The sequence below is a fragment of the Chelonia mydas genome, chromosome 9 (assembly GCF_015237465.2).
Source record: "Chelonia mydas isolate rCheMyd1 chromosome 9, rCheMyd1.pri.v2, whole genome shotgun sequence".
Taxonomy (NCBI): Eukaryota; Metazoa; Chordata; order Testudines; family Cheloniidae; genus Chelonia; species Chelonia mydas.
Genome location: NC_057855.1, coordinates 5,932,367 through 5,958,430, shown reverse-complemented (window position 1 = coordinate 5,958,430; position 26,064 = coordinate 5,932,367). Strand labels below are relative to the sequence as shown.

Here is a 26,064-nt window from a genome sequence, read left to right as displayed (position 1 = left end):
GGGTCTTGCACTTCCTGGTGAACACCTTTTTGGGGGAAGAGGTGGTTTAATTATTGCCCACACACACTTCATTCCTCAGATTTGTTCACAAAAAAAGTTTCAAATTATTTTTGAAACTAAAACTTCACTAGAACTGAAATGTATCTGTATGATGCTTATCCACCACAGGACATTAAGTGCCCCTTTAAATATTAAAAAGGGGCAACAGAGAAAATAGGCAAGACATGACAAGGTAAAAATCATCGTTCAAGTTGAATCATTGGGTTTCACCAAACACATTTTCCCAATGAGCGTCACTCTTATTTTGCCCCCAACAAAATCTGTAGTTTTACAGTCACTTGAACCTCCCTTTTCTTGATCCAAACCCTGAAGGGGAAAGTTAAACCCTACATGTGAATCCTCAACCTACCGATTCCAGTATGGTTTTCTCAAAGACATCCAGCCTGCGGGTCTCCAGTGCAATCCCAATGGCCTGCTTGTACTTGTGATCATCCAAACACCGCTGGAACATCTTGTTAACAATCCCTTCCAGCCTTTCGTCGACAGGTTTCTTCTCCACTTCGGCCAGTTCTGCATTCTCCACACACTGCTTGGTGTAGTGGTCAATACATTTTGCTGAGATGGAACATAAACAACAATCACCTTCAGCTTCCTAGACACACACAGCTTTAAAAGTAGTACAAGACAGTTGAAAATCTGACGACTAGGGTTTGGGGAGAAAAATAAGCACCCTCCAAGAAGATGCATGTCTACACCTACACGCATTTAATATCACCTTTGCCTTGTCTAAATCCATTACATTAAAAAGAAAAGGAGTACTTGTGGCACCTTAGAGACTAACACATTTATTTGAGCATAAGCTTTCGTGAGCTACAGCTCACTTCATCAGATGAATTCTAATGCACAAAAGCTTATGCTCAAATAAATTTGTTAGTCTCTAAGGTACCACAAGTACTCCTTTTCTTTTTGCGAATACAGACTAACATGGCTGCTACTCTGAAACCTGTCATTAAATTAAAGTTACTTGGCCCACTGCATGACCACAGTCTAGGGTTAAATTATCAAGTCATTTATACCCCACTATCAACCTACTTCATAGTTCCCTTAGTTACACATGGGAACACAAGTAGCAAGAGACATGGAAATCACTTGGGTGGTCACTAGTTCTGTTCAGTGGGGGAAGACTTATTTGCCCCAAAGTCTTGACTTCAGTGCTGAAGGCACATACATGTTTTACATGACTGTTTCAAATAGGAGATTCTGGGTGAGGGAACAGCAGGAGACTTCCCAGATGCACAATATTTATTTGTATTATAACAGCACCTAGGTAAGCTGGTTCTTCAATCTAGACAAAATTATAAACAGAGAAAGTCAAGAAATACTAAGCTAGAAAAAGCAGCTGCAGCATCTGGTTAGCTAATTCTACACAGAGATCAGGGAAATTGGAGGACAGCAGTAAAGGCAAATGGGATCTCAAGTAATAGTAGTTTTACCAACTAGTGGGCTTTCTATTTAGAGCCACTGTCAATTACCAATGATAGTCTCCACATATTCTGAATTGTCATTGACATTGAAGAGATCGCCTGCTCCCAAGGCATAGTTCAGAGACTCCTCAAAGGCTCCCAGGTGATAAAACACTTTGGAAGCCACCAAGGCAGCAAACTGGCGACTCCGGAAGCCCTCATCTTCATAGAGAACTTCACTGAAAAGGTCAGAGAAAAGACAATCAGTTGGGCATGCAAAGCTCCCCCCAAAGGCATAGGCCAACTGAAATTTTCAACCTCACCAGCAATTTTGGGAGAATAGATTCTCAAACCAAATCCAGCTAAAATTAACACTTTTTGGAAAATGGGGAGATAACTGCTACATTAACTGGGATCAAGCAGCCAGAGGAAAGGCAAATGCATTACATTCCATGTTCTATTTGAGCACCCACGCTTCCAAAAATAGATTTCTTCTCTTACATTTTATCCACTGACTCAGAGATTTCTGCCCAAAAGTCATTGACAACAGCATTCAGTTTGTGAAGAGCGAACTCCTATGGAAAGTAATAGAAGTTTAATTGTTAAAGAGTTGCATTCATTCTATTTTTCTCCTTCTGACTGCATCCTACAATAAGATCTCACAGCCACCAACACCACGGCTTACAGAGCAATCCTCACAAACATAATTTATTCTTATGACTCCCCTGGGGGAAATGTAGGGTTCTTTATCCCCATTTTATAGGTGGGGCTATGGAACCCTGATCTGCTTCCCCCCAACTTCACTGGGCCAAACTGATTTATTTACTGAGATTCCTTAAAATGCTTGGAGTCTTCAGAACTGACTCACAGCTGTCTTTGTCTGTTTTCTTGCAGGTTGGCTAAAGCAGCCTATTTTGGAAAACATATCCCATAGGGAATACAGGTCACCCTGTGAGCAAGGTGATGCGATCAACCTGCCAACTGCCTCTTTGTTCTGCTGATTTGGGTTGTTTGTTGGGTTCAGATGGCCTCTGTTGCTTTTTAGTCTATATGCATATTTTATAAACTGTAAGGTCTCCATGGTTATTTTTTTCTCCCTCCACTAGGGTTACTAAACATTTTTAGAAGACTATATGGAGGTTAGATTATTTTGGTTTCTCCCTCTCCCAAATTATGTTAGAGACATGTGAGAAGAGATTAACTCTGACTCAAACAGTAAAATACAGAGCAAAAGAACATCCAAAGTGCAACCCCTGGACCATATGCAGCCTACAAACTCCTGCCATCATCAGAGAGGCAGAGCCTCCAGAAACTAGAGATCCCAGCATGACCCATGTTGGAACCTGCAGACATCCTGGGCATTAAAAGAAGAGTTTGGTTGCAGTTAGCTGAATTTCACATGAATTGCCTGTGCATCTCAGGCTTCTGGCAATGAGTCCTTTTGACTGGATGCAGCTTGAAAGCTACCTGTCCTTTTCTAGCTATTATGGTTGCTAGAATCTGCCTGTTTCTATTGTAAAAAAAACAGGTACAAAGTTTCAGCTTGCGGTTTGTTGCTCTCAGGTCTAATCAACATTTTCAAGCTTACCTTGAGCTGTGGCTCTTCTTCATCCAGAAGAGAAATAATTCCAGCTGCAAAACAAGAAGCTTGTTATCCGGGATGAACTTTTATGCATTGCAACAGAAAATGTAACTTAGTCCCAAAACAATACTGTGAAAAGAAAAGGCATGGTTCTAGCTTTTGGTTTTAGTTATTAGGTAAAGACTTAAAGCCTGACTGCAAACGTAAAACAAATGTATCCTTTAAAACAGCATATAAGTGTGTATAAGCGTCTTGATCAAAATATTAAATCACTATGACACTTGACAATGTATCCTTTATCATTGATGTATGCACTATACAGCCTGCCCATGCCCTTCCTGGAGGGGAGACCAGGTAGGGGAATGAATCTTATACAATCCTACTCCACATATAGGATTCTTGTAAATTTCAATACCTTATTGATTTACCAGAAATAGCAGCCAGGAAGCAAGCCTATGCTATCTCCCTCCAACACCTACCAATTTTTTATTCTTAAAATAAACGGGTCGTTCAAAACATGATCCCAATTGATTCTCCCCAAACAGAAATGGGATTTAGACTAAGAACTGAGCTTTTAACTATCAGGGACAGGAAATCATGATTGCAGACTAAGAAAGAATAACCATTAATTTTTTCCCTGAACTCTTTTTCTCTCTCCTGAAAAGTGTTCAGGCAACAAATACCTCAATAGCAAAAACCAGGTTCAATCATTAATTTTTTCCTTTCTTTCTGGCTTTGCCCAGGTCTCCCACATTCTAGAATCTTTACATTGGCTTCCCTTCTTCCAAATATTCAAACTTCTCATTGACTTCAAAGCTCTCCCTAACTCTGCACCTGCCTCTCTCTCTGCCTTCCTCTCTTCCTATACTTCCTGATGAGCCCTGTATTGTGCTAATTGCTAACCTCACCCTTCATCTCTTTCACCCACTCCAGACTTCAGATCTTTAATCATGCCTCTTCCATAGATCTGAAACAGGCTCCCAGTCACTGTACACCTAGCACACTGCTCACCACCCTCACTGCTTTCAAGAAAGCTATAAAAACTCATCTATTCAGTTTTCAGCTATAACATCCAAACACCCATGTTTATTCTGGACAATAGCCTCATGTCTCTACACTATAATTTCCATGGGACAGTGATCTGTTACTGGTTTGGCACAGTCACTTGCATGCAGTGGACAATGATCGTACTATACAATTTAAAATAAATAAAGTTAAATAACTATTGCTATAAGACTAAGCCAGAAACTACACTGTTATTCTATAGGATCTTACCAACAGTATTATTCTTACTGTGCCAAGCCCCATTCAGATGCAAAGCACAAGTGCACTATTCATTTCAGTTTTCAGAGTAGCAGCCATGTTAGTCTGTATTCGCAAAAAGAAAAGGAGTACTTGTGGCACCTTAGAGAATAACAAATTTATCTGAGCATCCGATGAAGTGAGCTGTAGCTCACGAAAGCTTATGCTCAAATAAATTTGTTAGTCTCTAAGGTATTCATTTCAGTGACACTTTGCAAAGGCTGAGCAGCAGCCCTGGAGCTTCAGGTGACTGGAGCAATCAGATGGAAGGGATTAGCACCTCTCCCACTAGACATCTCTCCACATACCCAGGAACAAGCAGTTCTGATTCCATCTCTCCCATGCCACAGAGGAGATAAGGGGTCATTTATTGCTCTGACTAACCCAGGAACCTATCCTTGCAACAAAGCCCTTTGCCAACTCTGTCCACATATCTATTCAGGGGACATCATCACAGGGCCTAATCACATCAGACACACCATCAGAGGCTCGTTCACCTGCACATCTACCAATGTGATAGATGCCATCATGTGCCAGCAATGCCCCTCTGTCATGTACATTGGTCAAACTGGACAGTCTCTACGTAAAAGAATAAAGGGACACAAATCAGACGTCAGGAATTATAACATTCAAAAACCAGTCGGAGATCACTTCAGTCTCTTTGGTCACTCGATTACAGACCTAAAAGTTGCAATTCTTCAACAAAAAAACTTCAAAAACAGACTCCAAGGAGAGACGGCTGAATTGGAATTAATTTGCAAACTGGATACAATTAACTTAGGCTTGAATAGAGACTGGGAATGGATGTGTCATTACACAAAGTAAAACTATTTCCCCTTGTTTATTCCCCCCACTGTTCCTCAGACGTTCTTGTCAACTGCTGGAAATGGCCCACCTTGATTATCACTACAAAAGGTTCCCCCCCAGCTCTGCTGGTAACAGTTCACCTTAAGTGATCACTCTCCTTACAGTGTGTATGGTAACACTCATTGTTTCATGTTCTCTATGTATATAAATCTCCGCACTGTATTGTCCACTGGATGCATCCAATGAAGTGGGCTGTAGCTCACGAAAGCTTATGCTCAAATAAATTTGTTAGTCTCTAAGGTGCCACAAGTACTCCTGTTCTTTCTACCAATTCTGTGTTATTTAAGATTTTGACTAGTAGTAGTCAGGCCTGGATTTGCACCCCCTGAATAGGTAGGGTGGCCACTCACACATTCTCAGGATACCAAACACACCAGTACTTCGAGGAATGATGTGGGCCTGTCCGCACTGGCAGGACCTCACCCCCACTTGGCACGGCCTCCCACACCTGGTGTGAGCAAGGTCATGCCAGTGGGGGCAGACAGTGGTCTTTTTAAACCTGTGCCCCCCACGTGATACCAGACAAAGCCAGGTCTGATTTTGGCTCAGTACCAGATGGGGGAATATCATTAGAAAAGTAGGACCATGGTTTAAACCTGGACAAATGGTCTGCCTATGACTAGGCATCCCTACTGCAGTGCCAGAACTTCAGGATGGAATCCTGCTAACTCCACAGTGGAGTTCAGCGCACCAATGAAAGTGGATCTTTCCCCCAAGCGCAGCAGCTGACACGCAACAGTGGATGTCAAGGACTAAACACATTTTGTGATTCCTGTAACTAGTCCCTAAAATGTCTATTACTCAGGCAGTGAGTCACATTAACTACAGGAAGTTAAAAGAAAAAGCACAAAATCAAATCAAGTTACTAAACTGTTTAGACAAATAAATGTGTCTTGAGATGAATATTGCTAAACCTGGAGTTGATCTGATGAGCCAGAGAGCAAGATCCAAAGAGGGTAACCTCTTCTGAAGGTGCCCAGCTGGCAAGTCAGAGCCTTGAAACTCAGTTCCTGGCACTCAGTGCTTCCCATGCTGATCTTCACGGCTGTGACAAAGTGAAGGGAAAGAGCTGCCTCCCAGGAAAAAAACAACACGTTTCCCTTCTACAGCCAGGCTGCTCTGGGAGCTTAAAGCCCTTTGGGAACATCAGCCAAGCCCCTGCAGATCGCTGAAAGAAATCAGGGCGGTCTCTGCTCTCTATGGGGAAACGGAGGCACGTACATCAGGGCGATCTCCGTCCTAGACGGGGAAACGGAGGCGGGAAGTGACCTGTCCCACGCAGGGAGGGGGCAGAGACAGGAATGGAACCCAGGAGTCCGAGTTTGCCTGGCCAGCCTCTCCCCACACCTCACACACGGCCGCCGGGGGGGGGGGGGGGAGCCCAGTGGGGAGGCAGCGGCGGTGACACGGCGATGCCCCCACGGTGGAGAGCCGGGTGTCCCCGCCGGGGGCGCCCCCTGGAGGAGAGGGATCGGTCCCCAGAGGCCGGGGCGGAGCGGCGGCTCCGGCTCTGCCCAGGCACCGGCCCTGACTCAGCTAAATCCCGGGCGGGCGGGGGGCCCCGGCCCAGCGCTCACCGGCCGAGGTGATCATGCTGCCGCTTGGCCTGGCCCGGCCCGGGCTGCTCGCTGCTCCGCGGTAGGGGCTGGGGCCTCGGGGGCCGCCGATGCCGGTGCTCGGGTCCGTGCCGTGACCAGCACTACTGCCGCCACCGCCGCCTCCTTCTTCCGGCCCGGAAGTGTCGTCAAAGGACCCCACAGGCCCCCGGCCCGGGGGCTGCCCTCGCAGATGCCCGATCACAAAGCACAGGCGGCGCCGTCAGGAAAATGCGGGGCTCAACCCGGGAGCGTGGGGAGAAGGGGCATGGGCCGAGTCGGCCCCCGGCCTGCGGGCATGAGCCCGGTAAAAGTGACAGGCAGGAGCAGGACGACTCCTCCCTCCCCGCGCGGCGTGGGCTGCTCCAGGGGAGCATGGGGCAGGTAGCCCCCGGCCCGGGGGACCGATCAGCCTCTTCGCCCTATAGGGGCCGGTTCCCTGCTGCAGGAAAAGGCTATGCACGGCCCCAGCCCGGCCCCCATAGCAGCTAGGGCAGGGGCAGGGGCAGGGGCAGGGAGATCATCCCCCCTCCCCCACACACACACACGTGCCTAGACCCCTTTGCATTGCAGTAGGGGTGTCATTTGCCTTGGGGCAGCGGGGGGGGATGGGAGGGCAGTTGCCCCCCAAGACTTTTCATGGGTCTGGCTCCACTCACCCCACCCGCCCACCCCCGACTTTGCAGGATGCACTGTAATCACATAGGTGAAGAGTAATCAATTAGTTTTGGTCAAGATCTAAATTTCTTGGTCAAAATATAGGCAAGGTCCAGATTCCAAAAGAAATAATAATTTTAAAAAATGATAAGTAAATAAAAAGACTTCAGGGTCCATTCAAAAGGATCTTTCAGAGCAGCAGCCGTGTGAGTCTGTATTCGCAAAAAGAAAAGGAGGACTTGTGGCACCTTAGAGACAAATAAATTTGTTAGTCTCTAAGGTGCCACAAGTCCTCCTTTTCTTTTTTCAAAAGCATCTGTCGATCGGGCTTTGGCCTGTGTGCTTCACCTATTGGCTACCCTGAGATGGGGGGGGTTTGGGCTGATACAAAAAAATCTGAAATGATGCCCTTGCTGCGCACAACATGCTAGAGGCACAATTCCTCCAAGATCCTGTCACCTCTGCACGTCCCTGGCAGCCAGCCCATGGGTGTCACTGTAGACCAGGAACTAGGGTTGCCAAGTGTTCAGTTTTTAATGGGAATGCCCAGTCAAAAACGGACCCTGGCGGCTCCGGTCGGAAGCAGCAGAATGTCCCCTCTCCGGCTCTATGTGTAGGGGCAGTCAGGGGGCTCCGCACATTGCCCCCACCCCAAGCCCCAACTCTGCAGCTCCCATTTGCCAGGAACTGTGGCCAATAGGAGCTGCAGGGGCGGCACCTGTGGACAGGGCAGTGCGCAGAGACACCTGGCAGCACCTCCGTGTAGGAGCCGGAGGGAGGACATGCCGCTGCTTCCGGGAGCTGCTTGAGGTAAGCGCTACCCAGAGCCTGCACCCCTGACTACCTCCCAGGCTCTCACCCCCTGCCCCAGACCTGATCCCTCTCCTGCTCTCCAAACCCCTCAGCCCTAGCCCAGAGCCCCCTCCTGCACCCCAAATCCCTCATCCTTGGCCTCACACCAGAGCCCACACCCCCAGCCAGAGCCCTCACCACCCCTGCACCCCAACCCAGAGCCCTCTCCCACACCCTGAACCCCTCAATTCTGGCCCCTGAACCTGCACCCCCAGCCCAGAGCCCATACCCGCCCCCACAACCCAACTCCCTGCCTCAGCCTGCAGCCCACTCCCATACTCTGAACTACTCGGCTCCACCCCCCAGCCTGGAGCCCCCTTCTGCACCCCAAACCCCTCATCCCTGGCCCCACTGCAGAGCCTGCACCCCCAGCTGGAGCCCTCACCCTCTCTCACATCCCAACTCACTGCCTCAGTCCGGAGCCCCCTCTCTCACCCCGAATGCCTCATTTCTGGCTCCACCCTGGAGCCCGCACCCACAGCTGGAGCCCTCACTCCCTCTCGCACCCCCAACCCCCTGAGCCAACCTGATAAAAAACAAGTGAGTGAGCGAGGGTGGGGAGAGCAAGCGACAGAGGGAGGGGGGGACAGATGGGGGTGGGACCTCAGGGCGGGGCAAGGGTGTTCAGTTTTGTGTGGGTAGAAAGTTGGCACCCTACCAGGAGCCATGAAACGTGGAGGAGAAAAGGAACACTGAGCGAGCGTGTGATGTTAAGAATGGGAAAGCTTAGGCTGACCATCAGGGGAACTTCCTAAGGGCTTAGAATCATAGAATATCAGGGTTGGAAGGGACCTCAGGAGGTCATCTAGTCCAACCCCCTGCTCAAAGCAGGACCAATTCCCAATTTTTGCCCCATATCCCTAAATGGCCCCCTCAAGGATTGAACTCGCAACCCTGGGTTTAGCAGGCCAAAGCTCAAACCACTGAGCTATCCCCCCCCCTTGTTTACCCCCAGCTCTTCACTGAAACAAGCTTTGCTGCTGTAAGCTCTCCTAGCAGTAGAACTGTCCAGTCATGGCCCAGGCTGCATTGGGCTAGGTGCTGTACAGACACAACAAAAAGATGGGTGCCGCCCTGAAGAGCCTACCCAGTGAGAGGTGCTCCCAGCTTCTCCCAGAAGTTGGGGGTGGGGAGGAAGGTGGGTCTTTTTTACCACACACCTGCAGGAATCACAGGGCAAGGCCAGGCGATACAGCAAGGAAGAGCCCTCATGGTGGGTTTTCTCCCATCTCATCTAAGTTCACGAGCTGAAAAAAAAGGGAAACCTGCCCAAAAAAGCATCCAGTCCAGCTATCTGCCTCTAACAAAACATTATCAAATCCCTCTCCACCTCAGCCTGGCACTGTTTGCTAACACAACAGTGCAAGGTCCAAATGCCCCCTCTGTTTTTCATGTAGTGCCCTGGTTATCAGCACAGCGTTTAGGCTTGTAGACTCATGCTCTGAGTCCAGTTTGGATAGATCTGACATTCAGGTCAGGAAACTCGGAGGAGAGGAAAGTCGGGCTAAACAGAAAATTGAAGTTTTACAAAGTTTGATCGGGAACAAAAAGTTCTGACCCTTCTCTAGCACCGTCAATTTCTGCAGATTCTGACCTAGTAGGAAAAGTGTTACATGCAGAGTGTCTCAGAACCCACTAAGTCAATATAGTTGAAGGTGCTCAGCATCCTACGCAATCAAACCCTGGCATTGGAATTATAAGGGTCATGTCTGAAAAGGCAGCACAGTGGTCCCTCTCCTCAGTGAGCATCCCCAGGTACCAATTGTTCGGTCACTAGTTAAAGCCCACCTGTGCGCTGTGGATTGCCACCAAAGACAGGTTTCACTATTCCCTTCAGTGCTCAAAGGGTTATATATCGACTTCCATCTCCCCCAGCTTAGCTTAAATCAAATCAATTGAAAGTCAAAGTAAGCCACATATCCGTGGTATTGGGGGGAACATTCTGGTAGACATCAATAAAACTTCAGAAGCAATCTACAATATAGGATTTAAATCTGTTTATTTATTTCTCAGATCAAGTATTTAAGGTAACAATGTCCCAGAATTAGTCCCCCAATTAAATAATACATAAAACATCTGCTTCACCTATAAAAGGCCAGTTAACCTGTTTAAAAACAAACATACATCCAAGTCACTTTCCTTCTTGAAGACTAATGTCCAGTGGAAGATACATGGGGCCAGCTTATATTATATATATATATATTATATATATTTACTTCCATATAAATCTAGAATATTGAAGTCAATGGAATCAAAGTCACTACACGTGTAAATCTGGAGCAGAATTTGGCCCCAAGTCCATATACATTGTGTTGGTCTCTACGGCGATATTTTAAATTGTTAATTCATCGGGCCTTAACAGATTACAAAGATTTGCATAACACTGTCAGCACTGTTATGGGAGTAAACATTTAAATTAGTAGGAAGAGTTTGAACAAGTGACCTGCTCTTAATTTAGAGACGAACAAAGAGAGACATAAATACGTAAGACTCAGGCCTGGTTTACATTACAGTTATGGTCGACCTAAGGCAGCTTACATCGACCTAATTATGTCAGTGTGCACACTAGAATGCTACTTCTGCGGAAGTAAGTGGCCGTCTACACCGACATAACTACTCTACAAGAGGTGTAGCGCATATGTTGATGTAGTTAGGGTGACGCAGTGTCCGTGTAGACACTGTTACTTACATTGCCTTTTGACTGTGAGCCCGCACACGGCTGACAGCTCTGGCTGTCAGCGGGGGCAAAGGGAAGTGGGCACAGCTGTGAACCCCAGGGCTACCAGGCTCCAGCTGTCAGTGTCTCACAATGCCCCACTTCAGTCAGCGGAAGCACTCCTGGTGAGGACGCGCCCCACTGACAGAAGGAGCAAGTGTGGATGTGAACCACTGCTTTAATTACTGCAGTGGCTGGACGTCAACTTAACATAAGTCGACTTAATACTGTAGTGTAGACAGGCCCTCTATCTCCGTGCACAGCTCCCCAGAGGAGCTCTGCTAGAAGATAGCGCATTAGCCAAGATTCACTTCAAGTAACTGATCAACTGTTTCCCACTCAGTGCTGAAATCCAGCATCACATACGCAGCCACGCACAAGAAATGACTTGACTAAATCACATTATTATATTTGTATTTTCAATTTGCTTGTAAACATGTTCCCTCAAAGCAAATTTAATGTACAGAATACCCCGTGATCTGGAAGCAGGGTGGTGTTGGTCCCCTCTATATAGACTCATACATGCTGTGACATTACAGTAGGACCTCAGAGTTACAAAAACCTTGGAAATGGAGGTTGTTCGTAACTCTGAAATATCCGTAACTCTGAACAAAACTTTATGGTACTTTCAAAAGTTTACAACTGCATATTGATTTAATACAGCTTTGAAACTTTACTAAGCAGAAGAAAAATGCTGCTTTTAACCGTCTTAATTTAAATGAAACTAACACAGAAAAAGTTTCTTTACCTCATCAAATCTTTTTTTAAAACTTCCCCTTTATTTTTTTAGTAATCTACTTTTAACACAGTACTGTACTGTATTTGGGTTTTTATGTCTCTGCTCCTGCCTGATTGTGTAATTCCGGTTCCAAATGTGGTGTGCGGTTGACCGGTCAGTTCGTAACTCTGAGGTTCTACTGTATTATCTACCTTCTAGGTTCTGTCTAAAGCCTTGTCTACACAGGACAGTTTTACACAGGTATAACTCCCGGCGTGGACACACATACTAAAATAAGAATGGCTTTTTTCAGTTTAGCTTAAACCCCTTCCCAAGTGATATAAGTTAAATTTAAATAAAAGGCACTCTCATACCAGAATAAGAGTGTCCAGAGAGAGAGTTATACTGGGATTAAATTCTCACCTTAGGTTATACTCAACGAACACACACAAGGCCTAAGTCACGAGCCACAAAGACTCCCAGCAGCAAAGTTCTGAAGTGACCTGAATTACAACATAAAATTCCACCAAACACCACTCGAGGATCAGAGAAAACATTTCCCCATTTACCCAGCTACTTTGTCACTCCCACTCCCCCCCGCCCTGACACCTAATGCTCTTTTCCACTGCTCAGCAGCCACTGAATCACCACAGATGCAGCGAGCTGCTTTCATAGAGCAGAAACATCACTGCAGCACCATTGGGAGACCCCAGAAGGGAAATCCATGAATATGTAGACTGTAGTACGCTCTTGTTCTCCCGTTGCCCTTTGCCCTTCTCTGGCACCTCCAAGGATCTCACAGCACTTGTCAGAGATTAATGAGGCCTTGCAGCTCCTGTGTGAGGTAGGTAAATATCAAAATCCCCATTTTACAGTTGAGGAAATTGAAGCACAGAGAAATCAAGTTATTTGTCCATGGTCAGAGCTGGGTAAAGAACCCTGACTGCCCACCCCCTACTCTACACAATAGAAAATGATTGCCTAAGGCACATTTCTCTCAGGAGGAACAAGATCAATTTTCAGCAGATCAGGAGATGGACTGACTAGGATTACACAGTGTTCACTTATTATCTGCTTCTCTGCCAACCAAAGAACAAAGGAAGACAAAACGATTGTAGATGGACTGACCCAAATAAAAGAGCCTCCCAGCAAGCCTGGAGGACAGTGAGATGGGACATAATTGAGGAGACACAGTCCTGCCAACAGCCTGATCCAGATGAAAACTTGTAACAGAGAGCAAGGAAAACCAAGACAAACTCAATCGTATTTTATGTTGTAGCTGAACATACCCAGTGTCCCATTAATATTCCATATAAATAAAAGCCTAATTAAAACAACCGGTTGCCAGACAGGTTAAAAAAATACCTTTGAAAACTATTAAATATATAGATTGTATTTCCTAAAAACAACATATTAAGTCACATCTTTAAGAGAGATGAATGTAAGGGGTGGTCTTTGGGGCCTGAAAGCCATGTGGTTGTTGGGACCCCACTGTTAAGGAATTGGGGGGTGGGGTGGCTGGACATCTGTCACCCCCATCAGAACGTGGAAACGCTATAAGCACTGTCCGTTGCTCTGCCCCCAGAGCAACCTGTAAATCACTCACTTAGCACCAGGATTAGCCGTATGGAATGAACTGCTCTCTCAGACCACTCTCCTATCGACGTGATCATGGGTGACTTCTGCATTGTGCACTTGAGTTGTACGGCATGACAGTAGCCTTTCTTCACATTAGATTATTGCATTCAATCCTCTTCAACTCGCCAGTATGTCCCAAGGCCTGTACATGGAGATGAGCCATCCCACGTGACCTCCCTGCAGCTCTATCGCTTCCCCCACCCCACTTGCCTGTTGTTTCCTAACAGGGAGGCAAACAGAAAATGGAAGTTCTATTGAGGCCATTATCTGGAGCTTTAGAACAGCAATTAAGCATGAGGGCAAGGCAGAAGATTAGTTCCATCAGCAAAGAAACCCTGAAGGCCTCTTGGAGGGGAATTTTGTTGTTCAAATGAGCAACTCTCTCTTTTAGCAGCTGAGCACATTTTATACCTGGGATTCCTGCACTGTCACACCCCCCCAGTGAAATGCATCCAACGGGATTTCTTAAAGGCCCACAGTCCATTTTAGCATCCACAAATTAACTCTACCGAGTAGCAGAACATGACCCTCCTCTGAGTTTTGCTGCAGCAGTGACGGGGTGGGAGCAGGAAGGGTATCTGGTTCGGACACAGAAGGTAGCAGCTTTTCCCAAGAACTGCGTGATGGCTTCCATGTCCCCTTTCCAGGAGATCAGCTGGGTGAACTCAGCCCGGCGTTCTCATGCTATAAGAGGACATCAGTAAGGGTGGTTCCTTGACACCATCCAGGAGCTCTAAGCACCTGTGCCTCTGCCTGCTTCTTCACAGTTTCCGTTAAGCGACATGCCTGTCAGAGCCACTCCCTCCTCGGGGTCCTGCAGGCCACCTACAAGGAGCAGGGAAAGGGAGACACACCAAGGTCACTGAGGAAGATGCACACAGGAGTCCCAGTTTTCAGCACTCTCATTTTATGCAAATCGTGACTCATATTTTTAATTAAGGATCAAGGTTTAAGCAATAAATTAACCATAAATTGGAGACTTGTCATAATCGGCTCCAATTTTGGGCATTCTGGCAGCGTACAGGATTTTAAACTAACACCAGAAGGTGACTCACTTCACCCGCTTGTGGGTAAGGAGCTCTGGGTCCCACTCCTGGAATCTGATCCACACAGACAACCCCCATTCCCATGTGATGCCTCATCAACTTCCATCCGTCTGCCTGAAACCGATTGCAGGATCAGGGCTTGAAGGTTTATTGGACTGGATTTTCTTGCCACCACAATTTTCAATGAAGAAAATGCCCTTTCTGTACCAAATATTAACATTTTACACACTGGGCATTTCAGTGCTTTGCCCACGTAGGCTCCCATTTAATCTGAAGCCCCCCATTGCACCATTGTCACCTAACCAATTATTATAACAAGGGGGTTCTCCACGTGAGGTGTCCTCCTCACCATTGGTCATGGATCAGTTTGGAAATTAGCAAAAAGATACATTGACTATGAATAAAGGTATTATTCAGGACTCCTCCTGAAGCAGTCTGTAGCCTCTGGCCAACGGTGCTCCTGCAGAAAGGGGATCATTGATGGGAAATGCAAGAATTGTGGGAAGAGGATTTGAACCTGCATTTCCAAGGAATCTGGAGTAGCGCTCAAAGTCATTATTTAGAAACAGGGATAAGTTCTGTGTCCGGCCTTGTCTACACTAGACAGTGGCATAGTTATACCAGCAAACCTTCCTAGTGGAGATGCAGTTTATACCAGCAAAAGAGTTCTTTGGCCGGTATAGCTTACACCAGTTCGATGAACGAAATAAATAATCTATACCAGCGAAAGGACCCCTTTGGCAGTGTAACTGCATCTTCACTGGGGCTTTTGCCAGCACAGTTATGTCAGTTAGAGGTGTGAATTTTTTCACTCTCTTAAATGACATCACTTTGTCAGCAAAACTTAAGTGTAGACCAAGGACATGGCTACACTTACAGATGTAGAGAGCTGGGAGTGAAACCAGCCCTCGGAAAGCGCAGTAGGGAAAGCGCTGCGGTGTGTTCACACTGTCAGATTCAAGCACACTGGGATGGCCGCATTAGCAGCTCTTGCAATGCCACAAAGAGCAGTGCATTGTGGTAGCTATCCCAGCATGCAAGTGGCTGCAACATGCTTTTCAAAGGGGTGGGTTGGGTGAAGTGTGACAGGGAGTGTGTTGTGTGTATGTGGGGGGAGAGAGAGTGGGTTTTGGGGGGGCAGAGAGCATGTCAGCATGCTGTCTTGTAAGTTCAGACAGCAGCAGACCCCCCTCCCCTCCACCTCTCTCACACACACTCTCAACAGCAGCATTCCACATTAATGGCTTGCTTTGTCCCAGAGCAGATAAGCATGCCGGCTGTCAGAAACGGAGCTTTGAAAGGACATATCTGCATTCCTACAGCCAATTCCAAAACAATGACAAGAGTGGCCACTTGGCTTAAGGGGATTATGGGACGTTTCCGGAGGCTGATCAAAGAGCAGTAATGCAACACCTTGTTCACACTGAAGTTGGGGCGTTTCAGCCAAGGCGCAGCAAGCGTTATGCTTCTTGTGGAGGTAGATTACCAGGAGCGCTCCAGTCTGCAGAGTCCAGGCACTCTACCTGCCTTGCCAGTGTGGACGGGTCATGAGTTAGGGCGCCTGGGGCTGCTTTCATGCGCTCTAACTTGCAAATGTAGCCAAACCCAAAGTTTCAGTGACACCCATAGAAGTCGACTGACTTCACTGACACTACATGTGTAAATAAAGAGAGAACTGGGCCCACTGCGTTTTTATTGGACCAGATAAAACACCTAAAAGATCCTGGCAAAGCACCTACCAACCCAGGATCCTCTGCTACTGCAATAAAGACAAGGGATGGGAGAGGTAATGAGTCGGACCCCGCAGGGCGAGAGAGAACTGGAACATTCATGGTGGTGAGATGGTGAGAGACTGAAGAAAGCGGGTGGTCAGAACAGGGGGGATGTGAGTTTGGAAGACCGGGAGGGTACAGATGCACATATAGCAGGGGCTGCCTGCCTTAGCGCGATGCAGGTAGCTGCCAGACAGCACTTTGAAGACGCTAATTGCTGCAGCCCAGTTAGCGATTCGTACTTCAGACATGTTCCGGCAAATCCACTGCCACATTACAACCAACACTGCGTGCAGGCCACTGCAACCACTGCAGTGAGCACAGGTAGATAGAGGGACCCAGCGTTGTGCTCATAAAATACCGGGGCAAGACAACACGAAGAGAAACATCCCAGCCAGCGTGCTTCCGGGATGGTCTCTCAGCATTTGGATGTTGTGGGGATGGCTGTGCCTATGGTGTGATATGCGCTGCCACCAGAGCCAGAGGATAGATTCCAGGGGCATTTAGTACTGATGCATCAGCCGGTATATACGGAGACGATGTTCTCCCTAAGGAAGCCAGCCAACATTAGGCTTGGGAATCTGAGCCTGCTGGGGTTCCACTAGAAAAGGACCATAGGCCAGACCTTGTGGCTTAGTGGGAGCACTCGGCATCATCATAGGGGTGATTCAGGTTCCAAATCTTCTCCCGATCGACCATTCCTTAGACTGGAAAGATCTGGGAATGCTGCCGGGGAAAAAAAACACGGTTGCCACACATCATAAGATACATCTGTCCTGCTAGGAGCCCACTGCGGCACGTGTGGAGAACACAAGCACCTCCAGGGCGCTGAACATACCCTCATGAAGGTTGTTGGCAGCTTTAGCCGAACGGCCTCTTCTCTGGCTCCTCCTGCCCCAGGGGATGCACCGCAGGAGGGAGGGGAATCTCCGCTTCTCTCTCTCCTCCCCACCTTGGAAATAAAAGAGCACGGGGAGTTCAGAATGTTATCAGCAAGAGACAGGGCTTTCTCAACGCCGTGCTGGCAACAGGGGGACCTGGCTTATTCTGGGTCACGTACAGTATGGCTGTTCCCTGCTGGCAGACAGTGGTACCCCATGCTCCTTAACCTTGGTGTGTTGGAAATTTGGGCCTCTATATAGAATTCACCATGTGAAATCATTAAACGGCACCCAGAAATCCATTTCTCCCCTGGTGAAAATTCTTACCTAGTCTGGACACATTCAGAATAAGGACTAACTATTTGTCCACACTTTCCTGCTGCCAAGAATTTCCTTAATGATTTTCACTAACAGTTGGGTTTGGATGGGTTTTGTGTTTGCTTCAATGAGAGGACTGTCAGCAGCCTCAGGAGGCACAGCAAGGAAGCTGGCACGGATTTGCTCGTGAACACACACAGCAGCTTTGAGAACTAAAACAGAAATGAAGAGAGAAGGCAGGCAGAAACCTCACATCCTGCATCTGGGCCTCGGCCCCAGACACTTATGTTATTGCTCCCTATTGATTGACTAGTTCTCCTCTCCCAGGGACTCCTGCTGGAAATAGAGAGATTTGTATTGTACTTAACAATGCCGTAGAATCAGCATAAGGAAAAGAACATTGCAGCGGAAGGTGAGTTACTATTAGGTCTTGAGCCATTACTGTAAAATACTAGGGGTAGCCGCATTAGTCTGTAGCAGCAAAAACAACGAGGAGTCCTTGTGGGACCTTAGAGACTAACAAATTTATTTGAGCATAAGCTTTCGTGGGCTAATTCACAGGAGTCAAGACTGTTGGGGGGTGGTCTGTAAGCGAGGACTGGCCTGTCTCCCAAGGTCTGTGAGAGTGAGGGATCGTCCTTCAGGATAGGTTGTAGCTCCTTGATGATGCACTGGAGAGGTTTCAGTTGGGAGCTGTAGGTGATGGCTAGTGCCATTCTGTTACTTTCTTTGTCGGGTCTGTCCTGTAGTAGGTGTCTTCTGGGTATCAGAGCCCCTTCTTGTCAACTGTTGGAAATGGGCCACATCCACCCTCACTGAATTGGCCTCGTTAGCACTGACCCCCCACCTGGTAAGGCAACTCCCATCTTTTCGTGTGCTGTATATTTATACCTGCCTACTGTATTTTCCGCTCCATGCATCTGATGAAGTGGGTTATAGCCCACAAAAGCTTATGCCCAAATAAATTTGTTAGACTCTAAGGTGCCACAAGGACTCCTCGTTGCTTTTGTAAAATACTAGGATATTAGACAAGGGTAGTTTTACTCTCACACGGCCTCACGTGACAAGCAGCTTACTGCAACAATCGAGTATCCCCAAATCCTAGGATATGCAATATCTCATCCACCAATCAAACCTTATCTCCTAGAAACGTAAGTTATCAGCCGCTTTAGCAGTGACTCTCCTTACTAAGGCAATCAATCTTACGCAACATTAAGCTGCCCAAAGTGATCGATAATTCCTCTTGACCAACAAAACAAATCCCCCAATAAAATAATTTTTACATGACTGTTCCCCCCTTTTAGTCCCTAGTGAGCATGGATGAATGTCATGCTCAGGGAAAATAGGTTAGCACACTAGCATTTCCCCTCTTAGCGCTTGGGTGCCCGATCTAGTTAAGGCCATAAGTGTAAGTGGATATCCATTGTCTCCATCCACATCTGGCTGGGTCCGCACTTAAAACTGTTACCAATGTTGCTGCATTGGTCAGGGGTGTGACCAACACAGCTATGCCAACAAAACCACCAGTGCAGAGTGCTTCTGTCAGCATAGCTAATTTTTGGGGGGATAAGGGGGTGTTCCTACATCAGCAGGAACATAAGAACAGCCATACTGGGTCTGACCAATGGTCCACATATCCCAGTATCTTGTCATCCAACAGTGGCCAATGCCAGATGCTTCAGAGGGAATGAACAGAACAGGGCAATTATCGAGTGATCGAGAAAACTCCTTCCATCAGCATATACTGCATCTACACTAGGGGGCCGTGCTGACATAAGTTACATCTGCACTACAGACCCTAAGTTCAAGAGAGGTGTGGGACCAGAATAGCAAAGAGGTGCTGAAGTTCAGGTCAGCACCGTGAGGAGCTGGGTGGTGGCATGGCTTGAATAGCAGAGAGCTGCAGAGCAAAACTGAGATGAAAGGGGAAAGGCAAAGGCTTGTCGACACAGAAAAGTTGTACTAGTAATACCAGTATAGTTACACTCTTGCATAAGAAAAGGAGGACTTGTGGCACCTTACTAGTACTAGATGCATCCGATGAAGTGAGCCGTAGCTCACGAAAGCTTATGCTCAAATAAATTGGTTAGTCTCTAAGGTGCCACAAGTACTCCTTTTCTTTTTGCGAATACAGACTAACACGGCTGCTACTCTGAAACTCTTGTATAAGAGTGGCTTTTTTCAGTGTAGCTTACACCCCTTCCCCAGTGACATGAACCAAACCAAGAACAAAACACACTTAGTCCAGAATAAGCATCCCCCCCCGCCCATACTGGGCGTTATACCAGGATAACTCCAGCAGTTTAAAGTCACACCTTATTTATAACAGTGTAACCTTCCCAGATAGACATGGCATGCCCTCATAACACTGCAACAGGCTCAAATCACTGCTGTCCATCCCTCGCACAAGTTTAAAAATACTATTCCCCAGTGCATTGGTGGTGAAAGCAATTAGGGCCAACCCCTGAAGTCCTGACTCCTGTGAATTCTCCTCATGCACATGAGTAAGCTCACTAGGGCTTCTAGCATGGGTATGGGTTGTTATCACATGCACCAGTTTAAAACTACCATCCCCCCAGGCCAGCTACAGTGACAAGCATCCTCCTGACACCTAAAACATGAGTGTATGGGGCCCTATGCAAACGGGCCTTCTGAAGCACCCACTGAAGGCTCCTAGAGATGCTGCTCTCTTCTTTGCTACCTGCCAGGTTATTCCCACCACCGCCAGAATTAAGAGCAGGAGGGGGGTCTATCGATATTTGTGAGAATCCACAAGCACCAGTTTCCCTAGCGTCAAAGCAAAGCTGCTAGGCAACATGGTAACGCACAGAGGGATATGTTTTTCCATCTCTGCCGCTGTTCTAGTGGGATGTTGGAACCAAAAGGATCCAGAGGGTTCTGGGGCACTTGGAAGAGTGACTTAAAGAAGAGAGTGTGAAGCAAATGCCGAGACCCCAGCAGTACTCCCTTGATGGGAGAGAGATGGGAAAGGACAGCAGTGTCAGGCACATGGAAGTGAGAGATGGAAAAGCTGCGTGATCCTGCCTCAGTACAAAGTCACAGGCACAAAGGTTGCAACCGCCACTAGCCTCAGAGCACCAGAAGAGGGCAGTACAGGCTTGAAAGGGGTGACAGGACTAGGCCGGGATCAGATCCAAGCTTCCCCAAAGTGCAGATTCAGGGTTCCAGGTCAGCTCACTAGAGAGATAGCACCTGAACCACGAAGATCGTGGCTGGATTCATTCAGACCTGAAGTTCAGGGAAAGGGAAGAGTAATCTGATTGCTTCTGATTCCATCTGGATAGAAAAGGAGGACTTGTGGCACCTTAGAGACTAACCAATTTATTTGACCATAAGCTTTCGTGAGCTACTGTAGCTCATGAAAGCTTATGCTCAAATAAATTGGTTAGTCTCTAAGGTGCCACAAGTACTCCTTTTCTTTTTGCGAATACAGACTAACACGGCTGCTACTCTGAAACCTGTCATCTGAACAGAGACAGGCCCAAGTCGCGAATTTCAGGTCCGGCTCCAAATCTCACTGCTGGATCTCTATTACACCCCAGGTTCCTGGCCTGTGGGATCCAACGTCCCAGTCTGGGTACAAACCTAACACTGGTTTCACCTGCAACTGTGTGAGACCAGTTATGTGGAGTGACCCAGGCAAAGGGGAACATAGGGATGAGGGTCAGGCCCCTTTTGACAGAAGACACACGACATCAGCCCAATATGGTTCAGTGGAGCGCAGAAGGGGAGCAGATAGGCCAGTTGTCCCAAGGCTTGCGGGGGCAGAGGTCCCGTGTCAGCGAGCTGGGTCTGAGCTGTTGTGCCTGCAGCTAATGACAGAGCCAGCGGGGGCGGGGAAGGCCTGGCAGCTCCACCAGCAGAAGAAAAGAAACTGGAGACAGGACCAGGAGGGCAAACAACAGGAACATGAGGAGAAGCCAAGAAATAACATCACGGAGCAGGGATCTGAGGCATGGGAAAGAAACACCCAGGAACAGGGATGTCACTGAGTCAGTGTCTCCTCCTCTATGCACTGAAGTGGGGAGGAGACACAACCCAACCCCAAACCCTGCAAATGTCTCCCCTGCCCCATGGCACCAGCCATGCAGCTGGCTCCTGACCCAGGGAAGATGAGAGGCCTTGTCTGGAAACTCAGCAAGGGAGCTTTTCTGCCCCGCCCCTACAGGTTTCTCCATGGGAAGGAGCCAACTAGGCCAAAGGGAAAAATAAAAGCACCAAGGGCAAGGGGAGGGTGAAGAGGGGTGTCCTCTGAGAGGGGACTACACAGGCTGCCGCCTCTGGGGAGCCTATGAATCCTGGCTGAGGGCCTATGGATCTAGAGAGGGTCTGAGGAAAGTGCATTTGAGGACAGCTGCAGGCAGAGATGCTGGAACAGTTAGTATAGCGGGGGTGCTGAGAGCCATTGAACCAAACTGTAAACCCTGGATATGATGGAAACCACTTCAAGCTGGGGGGTGCAACAACACCCCCAGTTCCAGCACCTATGGCTGGAGGGACCCCTTAGGGCAAGAGGAGCAGGGAGGAGTCTTTGGATGGGATCCAAGCATGTGGGGAAAGCCGTGAAAGTGAGAGGGGAAAGAGAGAAAACAGGACAGACTGAGACAAGTACTTTCAAAAAGGGAAGTGAGCTGCAGGGGTGCGGAGGCAGGGTTGAACTGCCATTTGTTTGCACATAAATATGCAGATGAGGTACTGGTATACCTACACCGGTTAGGGGTATGATAATCTAGCAAAGTGTTTATACCAGTATCGCCCCTAATGGGGACGTAGTTATAGGTGTAGAGCTTATTCCCCTCACAGGAATAAACTATACCGGTATCTTTATACTAATGTAAATGTGGCTACATGTACACTACAGACTTCGGCCAGCATAGCTACATTGGTCAAGGGTGCGATACGACAGCATCTGTGACTGATGCAGCTGTGCAGGCAAAAGCCCCGAGAGTAGATGCAGTTATATTGGCAACACCATGATTCTGAGCAAGCTGCTTGTTCTGCTCCAGGAGAACCAGAGCGCGAGCAGCTGGAATACACTGTACCAGGAAAAGCACAGTTACGCCACGTGAGACACAGGGCCAGAGAGAGCTAATTAACTCACAGACTGACATAACCCATGGCCCGAACTTTAAAGACTTGTTAGGAACATATGTAAATAAACAGAGCTTTGAAATGCAAGCCTGCATTGTTAGAGATAGAAGGGTAGGTGTTTGCTCAGGGCTTGTGAGGTAAGCAAACAAGTCTTGTCTATTGCTATGGCTTTGATTCAAAGATCAAAAAAGGAATATTACCATTTAGGAAAACACTTGAGTGAAATAGTGTTATTGTCAATATGTCTCTTTGAAGGTTGGGGTAACCTGTATCTGAACTGTTTAATGGATAAATTACCCTGTGCTAATTGCCATGATGTTTGGGAGACAAAGTTAAGCCTGTTGTTTTCTCAGGCCAAGAGGCTGCTGGAAATATATAAAAACCTTGGGACATGATCCTTCTTCATCTCGGATCTGCTTTGGGTTTCAAGAAGGGGAAACCCTAAGCCATAAGAATTGAGATCCCCAGTCATTGACTGGAGTCACCCTGAATATGGACATTGGACTATAACCTATGGACTATTTCTAAAAGAACTTCTGGCAATTAAAACTCACCATCTCTGCTATGCATCTGGACCTCAAGAAATTGAACTCAAGTCTGTCTGTATATTGATCTTTCAACCAACTCTCTCTCTTTTCTTTTTTAATAAATTTTAGTTTAGTTAATAAGAATTGACTATAAGTGCATATTTTGGGTAAGATCTAAGTTTTCATTTGATCTGGGTCTGGGGCTCGTTTGGCATCAGGAGAACTTTTTTTCTTTTATTGGGGTATCAGTTTTCATACTGAGTCATCCCCATAAGGAGTGGTGCTGGTGGCAATACTGGGAAACTGGAGTGTCTAAGGGAATTGCTTGTGAGGCTTATGATTAGCCAGTGGGGTAAAAACCAAAGTCCTCTCCGTTTGGCCGGTTTGACGTGCCTTAATAATAAAGGACACCCAGCTTTGGGCTGTAACTGCCCTGCTCTAAACAATTTGTCCTGAATTGATACTCTCAGTTGTGTCCCACCAAAGGCAGCATCTACAATAAAAGCGCCCTGCTGGTATAACATAGCAGTATACCTATACTGGTAAGGCTCCCATTGTAGACATGACCTGCATCCACACTTGTACCTCTTTAATTATACCGGTATAGTAAACCCAGTACAACTTGTGCCAAGCCCCAAGATAGTGCTGCTGAGACAGAAATGCGTTCAAGACCACGGCACCAATCAGCTGTAACCAGTGGTGTTCCTTACAGCTATGAATTATTATAATACATTTATACCTGCCGTCCCCTCTTGTGCCCTGATCCCACCAGACCTAATGAACTGAGCAGTCAGGATGGGTCAGTCCTGGGCTGGGAAACCCACAGGGGCACCTGGGACTAACTAAGCAGGTGGCACGGTTTGTTCTGAACCAATGCCCCAGCAAGGATCATGGCCATTCCCGGGGCGTTCACTGAAGGAACGCGGGGGGTTGGCTCTGGAGCACTTGCCCATCCCAACTCAGGGAGCCACGTTCCCCTTGCAAATCCCAGGGCCTTTTGATTCCACTACCCCACCCAAGTGCGGCTGTGTGTCCAGCGAGACCCAGCGCCTTCCAGCCACAGCTGCCTGCCCCACTGTGTCATTTGTAAGAGACTCTGGGCTGAGAGCTGGTGGCGACCGGCGGGGCCAGGGCTCCTGGATGCCAGCCGGTGCTGACACAGCAGCTCAGCTCGCCAGGAGGTGCACATGGCAACCCGAGGCAAGAAAGAAACCGACGCCCCCGGCCTGATCTCTCCCCGCTCCCCCCATGCCCCGGCCCCCGTGCACCCCTCCCCGTACCTGCTCGGTGCTGCAGGGCCGCCCGCAGGGCCCGGCAGGCGGCTCTCCGGACCTCCAGCGTCCCGCCCGGGCGGCCGGGGCTGTAGGCGGCCGCTTGCACCGTGTCCCGCAGCCCGGCCCCGCGCCGCCCTCCCTGGAAGACCTCGCCGAGCAGCGCCTCCAGCAGCCGCGGCGCCGCCGCCGCCTCCTCCTGGCCGGGGCCGGGCTGCACGATCACCCCCACCAGGGCGGCCGGCGGGCCCCGGGGCAGCCGGCTCCGCAGGTCCCGCGCGATCTCCCGCAGCCGGTCCCGGGCCCGCCCCGGCTGCAGGGAGCCGGCCCGGCACAGCAGGAAGATGAGCGGGGAGCGGATCTCCCGGCCGGCCGCGCCGCCGGGGCCGAGGCACACCCGGACCTGGGGAGCCGGCTTCCCTCGGGGCTGCCCCCCGCTGCCCGCCGCGGGCCCGGGCTGCTCCCCGAAGAGCTCCTGGGCAAAATCCCCCAGCAGCGCCCGGGTCTCCCCCGCTTCCAGCACCTCCCCGACCAGCAGCACCCCGGGCTTCCCCCCGACCAGCTCCACCAGCGCCTGGAGCTCCTGCAGCGCCTGCTCCCCGCGCCCCGGGGACTCCCCCTCCATGGCCCTCCGGGCGCTCCCCGTCTCCCTCTGCAGCGCCGCCCCGGGGCCAGGGCTCAGCGCCTTCCCTGCCCCGCCCCGGGATCCCGGCACAGGCCGCCCCTCGCCGCTTCAGGCTGTGAGCGGGCTTCTTCCCTCTCGGCTCCTGCTCCTAACTCCACGTGGGGTGCAGGGGCGGGGAACCAGGAGCCCAGAACGCTCCTGACCCACCCGCTTGTGTGGGCAAAAGATCCCGCCCCAAGCTTCTAGGATCAGCTGGAACCAAGGCGTGCTGCCGGGGGTCAGGCCTGCCCTGGTTGTAGTCTTCCAATTGCAGCAACAGCCACACCAGGATAAAAGGAAAATCCAGAGACTAAGAGGTGCCGCAGGGGGGTCAGAGTTATAGTCCGTCTAGGCCCCTCTGCTGTCTCCATTAATGGCCAGTACCAGAGCTTCAGGGGGAGTGTGCAGAACTGGGTAGTTATCCGAATCCCGCGCTCCCCCCGTTCTCCTCCCGGCAGAGGTTTAGGAGGGTCACCCTGAGCATGGTCGGTCACCTTCTTGGCTAACCGTCCACTCCTCAATGAATTTATCTCATTCTTTTTTTAACCCAGTTGTACTTTTGGCTATCACGGCATCCCCTGGCGAGGAGTTCCATAGGTTAGTTGCGCACAGTGTGAAAAAGAGTGGAAGGAAAATTCTGCTTTGGGAATCAGAAGCCAGCTGACAATAGAGAAAAGTCCTCTTGCCCCGGAATCCTGAGTCCCTCAGACACTGGGAGGAGGAAGAGAGAATGAGAAATGAACAGCATAACCAACTGCACACAGTACATCAACCCTCTTCCTGCTGTGAATCCTGCCCTGATAACTAACTGAGCGACCCCCAGGGTTTGTTAGTATTATTATAGTAAAGCTGCTAGAAGCTTGAGTCACGGACCAGGACCCCATTGTGCTAGGCGCTGTACCAACTCAGAAGGCAAAGATAGTCCCTGCCCCAGGGAGCTTGCAATCAAGTATAAAGGATGGATTCAGGCAAATGGGGCAACAGAAGGAGATAGGCAGTGGTCACAACACACCAGCAGCCTAACTGCTGTCAACACTTTTTGTAGGCCTCCTGGCCTCACAGCAAAGGGGAGTTTTGAGGGAT

General features: G+C 48.8%; 2 protein-coding genes across 4 annotated transcripts in view; both read right to left on the bottom strand.

The window, feature by feature from the left end:
* Positions 1–7,285, bottom strand: part of PSMD1 (proteasome 26S subunit, non-ATPase 1) — a 113,736-nt gene extending 106,451 nt beyond the window's left edge. Inside the window, exons 1-5 of one of the 2 annotated variants that reach the window (XM_037908122.2) lie at positions 6,792–7,285; positions 3,052–3,095; positions 1,965–2,038; positions 1,533–1,702; positions 410–615 (exon numbers count right to left, since the gene is read on the bottom strand). In XM_037908122.2, the coding sequence (XP_037764050.1) occupies positions 410–615; positions 1,533–1,702; positions 1,965–2,038; positions 3,052–3,095; positions 6,792–6,807 (510 nt within the window). In that variant the 5' untranslated portion in view covers positions 6,808–7,285. The remainder of the gene's footprint in view (positions 1–409; positions 616–1,532; positions 1,703–1,964; positions 2,039–3,051; positions 3,096–6,791) is intronic. The other variant, XM_043521687.1, reaches the window with a different exon arrangement.
* Positions 7,286–10,535: 3,250 nt separating this feature from the next.
* On the bottom strand, positions 10,536–25,170 carry C9H2orf72 (chromosome 9 C2orf72 homolog). Of its 2 annotated transcripts, XM_037909506.2 has the most exons (4): positions 24,327–25,170; positions 17,047–17,160; positions 16,834–16,934; positions 10,536–14,215 (listed from the first exon to the last, which is right to left on the bottom strand). In XM_037909506.2, exons 1-3 carry the CDS (start codon positions 24,940–24,942, stop codon positions 16,864–16,866), a joined length of 801 nt encoding a protein of 266 aa, XP_037765434.1. In that variant the 5' UTR covers positions 24,943–25,170; the 3' UTR covers positions 10,536–14,215; positions 16,834–16,863. The 2 variants fall into 2 exon arrangements, with proteins under 2 accessions (XP_037765434.1, XP_037765433.1); XM_037909505.2 differs by lacking the exon at positions 16,834–16,934.
* Between the last annotated feature and the right edge of the window lie 894 nt (positions 25,171–26,064).